The sequence below is a fragment of the Acomys russatus genome, chromosome 3 (assembly GCF_903995435.1).
Source record: "Acomys russatus chromosome 3, mAcoRus1.1, whole genome shotgun sequence".
Taxonomy (NCBI): Eukaryota; Metazoa; Chordata; class Mammalia; order Rodentia; family Muridae; genus Acomys; species Acomys russatus.
The window spans coordinates 32,623,861-32,629,860 of NC_067139.1; the positions used below are offsets into that span (position 1 = coordinate 32,623,861).

The 6,000-nt window shown below is 48.5% G+C and overlaps 1 protein-coding gene across 2 annotated transcripts in view; it reads left to right on the forward strand.

The window, feature by feature from the left end:
* Bicd2 (BICD cargo adaptor 2) overlaps positions 1 to 5,783 on the forward strand; it is a 43,159-nt gene extending 37,376 nt beyond the window's left edge. Inside the window, exons 7-8 of one of the 2 annotated variants that reach the window (XM_051171061.1) lie at positions 2,331 to 2,541; positions 4,264 to 5,783. In XM_051171061.1, coding sequence (XP_051027018.1) covers positions 2,331 to 2,541; positions 4,264 to 4,269 — 217 coding nt within the window. In that variant the 3' untranslated portion in view covers positions 4,270 to 5,783. The other variant, XM_051171054.1, reaches the window with a different exon arrangement.
* The last annotated feature ends 217 nt before the right edge of the window (positions 5,784 to 6,000 follow it).

Here is a 6,000-nt window from a genome sequence, read left to right on the forward strand (position 1 = left end):
AAAGTTGGGATGAGACTGTGGGGATGGGAAGGCTGAGCACTGAATTTGGTAGATCACCTAGCTATTTCCTATGGCTTATGAAGAAGCACAGATAGGATAGGCCAGGGCCTGTTTCCCTCACTCTAGTCCAGCTACTCTCATTATGTTAGCATCCCTCCAGGTAGGCCCTGTGAGGACAGGCAGAGGCAGGACAGTCCAGGATTTCTCCGTGTGTGTGTGTGTGTGTGTGTGTGTGTGTGTGTGTGTGTGTGTGTGTGTGTGTTGGCTTTTCAAGACAGTGTTTTTCTCTAGCATTGGCTGTCCTGGACTCACTTTATAGGTCAGGCTGGCCTCAAACTCACAGAGATCCACCTGCCTCTGCCTCCTGAGTGCTGGGATTAAAGGGGTGCGCCATCATGTCCGCCTTTTTATTTTTTAAGATTTATTTATTTATTTATTTATTATGTATTCAGTGCTCTGCCTGCATGTACACCTACAAAACAGAAGAGGAAGTCAGATCACATTATAGATGGTTGTAAGTCACCATGTGGTTGCAGGGAATTGAACTCAGGACCTCTGGAAGAACAGTCAGTGTTCTTAACCTCTGATCCATCTCTCCAGCCCACCCTCCCCCTCCTTTTGTTAGGTTTTGGTTTTCGAGACAGGGTTTTTCTGTGTAGCCTTGGTTGTCCTGGACTCACTTTGTAGACCAAGCTGGCCTCAAACTCACAGAGATCCACCTGCTTCTGCTTCCTGAGTGTTGGGATTACAGGTGTGCGCCACCACGCCCATCTCAATTTTTTTCTCTTTTGAGACAGGGTCTCACTATGTAGCTCTGCCTAGCCTGGAGTTTGCTATGTAGCTCAGGCTGGCCTAGAACTCACAGAGCTCTTCCTATGTCTGCACTCCCTCCCCCATGTTGGGATTAGGAAAGTTCTTCAATTTCTCAGCATCTTGTACAAATCATAGGTTTTGAAGCTTGTTCTGTTTAAAGACCTGATTTTTATGGTGAATGCAGGATTGCAAACATATGAGGAAGACAATGAGTATTCCGTGAGAGATGCTATCAAGGACTAGTTTGGTATGGGCAAGGCAGGGCTGTGAGTGGCAGAAAGGCAGTACTTAGAGCCCATGTGCCCTCTACCACCACTATAAGCATTGACCTGCCCGGTGTTTTAAGGGTTTCCTCTAGGTCCCAACTGGACAGATATGACAGTGTCACCCAGGGAAACTTGGCCAGCTCTCTCTCCCTCCCCACAGTGGGAGTGGTGGCACTGTGGAGGCTCAGGTGCTGTACACCTTCTCTGGCTCTGAGTGTCACTCAGCACAGGCTTATTAGCCAGTAGTTATGCCTTGCAGGGGAATGAAGCTCAGTTCTGCCTCAGTTTACACCTAAATCTTGGGAGCTAGTGATGTCTCGGTGTCTGAGACACCTTTTATTTTTAAAGAGGGAGAGATCTTACTGGAAGAAAGTCAAATGGATGAGGGCCAAGCCTTGCTATCAGCACCACTTCCAGCCTACAAACAAGACACTCCCATGTCTTATTTAGGGTTTCTATTGCTGTAATAAAACACCATGGCTCAAAGCAACTTGGGGAGTTTTTATTTTATCTGATAGCTTATAGTTGATCATCCAGAGAAGTCAGGCTTTGGGACTGATACAGAAGCCATGGAGGGTGCTGCTTACTGGCTTGCTCTAGTGGCTTGCTCAGCCTGCTTCCTTAGACCACCTAGGACCCAGGGATGGAGCCACCACAGTAACCTGGGCCTTCCCACATCACTAGTTAAGAAAATGCATCACTGGCTTACCTACAAACCAGTCTGGTGGGGGTATTTTCTCAGTTGAGGTTTCCTCTTCCCAATGACTATAGTCTTGTCAGGTTAACATAGAAACTAGCCAGCAAACCCTACTCCTTCTGCCCCCCACCCCCTCCCAAAGAAGCAAACCCGGTAACACAGAATTAAAGGGAGCCTTTTCAAACCATGTTTGAGCACGGCCAATCTGGTCCTGGTCATGGCTTTTTTGAAGGAGCCTTTACTAAAAGAACCAGAACAGGGCTGGAGAAATGGCTTAGAGGTTAAGAGCACTGGCTGCTCTTTCAAAGGTCCTGAGTTCAATTCCCAGCAACCACATGATGGCTCACAATGATCTATAATGAGATCTGGTGCTCTCTTCTGGTCTGCAGGTGTGCATACAGGCAGAGCACTGTACACAGAATAAATAAATAAATCTTAAAAAAAAAGAAAAAGAAAAAGAAAGAACCAGAACAAGTGTCAAGCTTCATCTGGAGTGGGTCGCCTGGGGCCTGCTCTCCCTTTTCTGACCTTTCAGCTGTGCTTTGTCCCCACAGGTGTGATGAGTACATCACACAGCTGGATGAGATGCAGCGGCAGCTGGCAGCTGCGGAGGATGAGAAGAAGACTCTTAACTCCCTGTTGCGCATGGCCATCCAGCAGAAGCTAGCCCTCACCCAGCGTCTGGAGCTGCTGGAGCTGGACCACGAGCAGACCCGCAGGGGCCGCAACAAGGCCACCTCCAAGGCCAAGCCAGCCACACCGAGCGTAAGTCACACCTGTGCCTGTGCCAGCGAGAGGGCAGAGAGCGCCGGGCTGGCCAACCAGGTGTTCTGCAGCGAGAAGCACAGCATTTACTGTGATTAGGGCTGTGCTGTGGGGCGCCGCACGCCGCTAACGTCTGCTTCACCTCAACTAACCCAGCCTCAAGCAGCGGGATAGCAGTGCTAGGCCGGTGTTAACGTGACTAACGCACGGAGGGCAGCATTCTAGGCGAGTGGCAGCATTGGGGCACATCTGTCACCAGGACACTTTGAGCTTTGTGTTGCTTCTCACTCCACAGCCCCCTCAAGGATATCCCATGTCAGTTGCTGTCTTTTGGGGTGGTGGAATCAAAGGTGGGGCTGGAGCTGCACAGCTTTGTGGACGACAGTGGGGTGAAAGTGTTTTGCAGGGGCCCCAGGCACTGTAGGCAAACCAAGGGAGAGTTCTTCCTTGAGGCACACACGGCAGAACCTGAGTTGAAACTTGCATGTTCCTCGCATGTGTCTAATATCAGCACTTGAAAGCAGTTTTGTGAGGCTCCAGCCTGTATCGTAGGACCAGCCTAGGTTAGCTCTCTGTGGTTGGTGTAGTTTCATGAAAAGAGTTTCCTTGTAGTTTGTGCAGCATCTCAATGCAAACCACATTCAGGACAGAAGTACAGAAGTTCTTCTCCAATCCCAGAGGGAACAGACCCTGAGAGCCTGCAGTCTGCGATGAGACCCCACACCTCAGACACAAACAAATAATCATAGCCCAGGAAGACATCTTAGCTGCCCTAAGAGGTGACAAATTGGCAGGGTCTGAGATCCTAGGTTTCCTTTTTTAATGAGAAAGTGTTCCAAGTGCCTGGTAAGACCCTGGTCCTTGGTGCAGAGCCTGTTCTTTGGTACTTGGAGACCCTTAGCCTCTGCTTGGGTCTTTTCCTAGAAGTTGTCAGACCCAAAGAAGCAGTGTTTTGAGAACTGTTAGTGCTCTACCAAATTGCATGGTACAGTGGAGCCCAGCTGTGTGCTGCAAGGGCTTTTTGTGAGCCAGAGCTGTGCTCAGGACCAGCAGATAATAGTTGTCTGGTTCTCAGTGCAATTTGGGGGTGCTCCAGTAGGAGGAAAGGCCCCTGGGGGCCCTCCTTCTCCGGAGGCCCTGTCAGTGCAGAGCTGTGGCATCAGGTGTTTGCTTTAGTGCACTGTGAAGCAGGACTCTGCTCAGTGTTTCTCTCCCATTCCCCATGGGGCGTCTCGTCTTGACACTCCTATCTCCCGCGACAGCTGCTTGCCTGTCTCTCCCTGTGAAAAGGCGTCTTTCATGGTGTGGAACACAGTGTTGGTGCCCAGCACAGACCCTGTGGTCTCTCAAACAGCTTTCTCTTTTTTTCCCCCTCTGTTTGGAGCCTGGAGTGTTGCAGTCTGCTCAGATTCTAGGCACCACACACGGTCGTACACTAGGGTAGAACAGGCCACATATGTCCCTTGCATGTCTGCCCTGGGAATGGCTGCCCGCATGCCCACCCACCTTCTGCCTTTCCTTCTCTTTGGACCAGAACTCAGCTTCTCTCCCACTGTATGGGGCTTTGCGGGCACCTGGAGCCCAATCCCCTAACACACATGCAGGTCTTCTCTGCTGACTAATGTGCTCGCTCACTCCCAGAACAAGAGCTTTAGCTGTCAAGTGAGCAGGAAGTGGCAAGCGACTGATTTCTAATGCTGTCTTGTTTTCTCCTGTTTTCAGCTGTAGAGTAGCTGCTGGGAGATCGTGGCCACCCGGCCCTGTCACACTGCAGCCCCCTCCCCTCCCCCCTCCTGTGGCCCATGCAGAGGAAGGAAGGGCAGCCTAAAAATCCACTTAGAAATGTTTGGATATGCCACTGTAATTCCTTTCAAAATAGCATTCCCTAAGTTTTTAATGGGAGGAAAAAAAAAGCTTTACTATTGAGAATGCTGCAAGCTGCTGCTTGGAAAGGCCTCTGTATGGCCGAAGAACCTGCTTCCACAGCCACCGCCAGGCTCCCTAGGAGCCTGCTGGAACGCCTGCCATGGGGGTCTCCTTATTACACATGCTCCTTTTTTATCCGATCAACCTGTGCACTTTTGATATTTTGATATTATATTTGCTTCCTTAATTCCTCGCATAGAGACGGCCTCCAATGCCGTGGTCTGTGCTTGTGGTCCTGTAGCTGTCCGTCCGAGCTCGGCGTGCTGATCTAGTGTCAACACGGGGTAGAGCTGTGCTCCACAGTGTGTAGCTAGACTGCAGGTAAGGCTTTGACCCGGCGAGGAGCTACCCTCGCTGTGCTTCAGCAGCCTTTAGAGGACACGGCATTGTGGTTCACGTTCGAAATTACAGATTTTAAATGCCATGTTCATTAAGAAATCCAGGGTATTCCAATTCTGGGGTTTTTCATATTGTATTATTATTATTCTTAGGAATAGTTCAACGTAACAAGAAGAAAACTTGACCTTTGCTCTGGTTAAAACAGTAATAGGCACTTGAAAGCATAAATTATTGAATGAGTAGTATTACCTACAAATTCCAGAATTTTCTGGGTTTTAGGACATCGTGAAGCATGACTGACTAACAGAATTTTATACAACTGCACCAGTGAAATTCCAAATTGGAATAGTTTTGTTATTCTGGTTGTTGTGCCAAATTGTGGTACACTTAGAAAATTCTACAGCCGTCGATTTTCAGGTGTTCTATTTCAACACCTTTTTGTTAGTAACCATTGCCAGTAGTGCCTTCATCAGTTCAGGGAGGTGTCCCAGACAAATAAGGTCTCCGAGATGGGCAGTGGAGAGCTGGTTGGGAGTGCTGAAGGCCAGTGTGGACCAGCAGGTAGGAGCAGGCACCTGCCTCACTTCATACCTGGGCATCTTCATTGAGGGAGAAAGAACAGTGATTGTGCAAAATTCTGTTAGTCAGTGATTCTTCACATGCAAAATCAGGGGCTTAGAAACAAAAAATAAACACAAAAAACCTGGAGTGTGCTTTGGGAACCAAACGGACTTCACGGGACAAGCTAAGCAAGCTGTACAAACGTCACGTTTGTAAAGAGCTGAGGGCGTCGGGAGCCGGCGCGGTCGGCATGTGAGTAGGGAAGAGGGTTAGCCATAGTATTCTTTGCAAATGTGAAAACAAGACGTAATATCTTCTCTTGCTTGGTGTAACTAATCACTGTTAATTTCAGGAAACAGAAATCACTAAAACTCCTTAGCAACTGCTTGCTAAGTGAGGTTCAGGGTGTGGTCAAATTGGTACTAGTGGAGGAAGAGGAACTGTCCTCTGGCCTCCAAAAAAAAAAAAAAAGGGACAAAATTATAATAATATAAGTTGTTAGGAATTGAAGAATTCTGTTTCCTGGAATGAGCATTCCTTACTCCTAGTTATTGGGACTCTGCCTTCTGTTACAGTGTTGATTCATACAAAATATTGTTACATTTGACATAACATCATCTGTATGGGGTATTT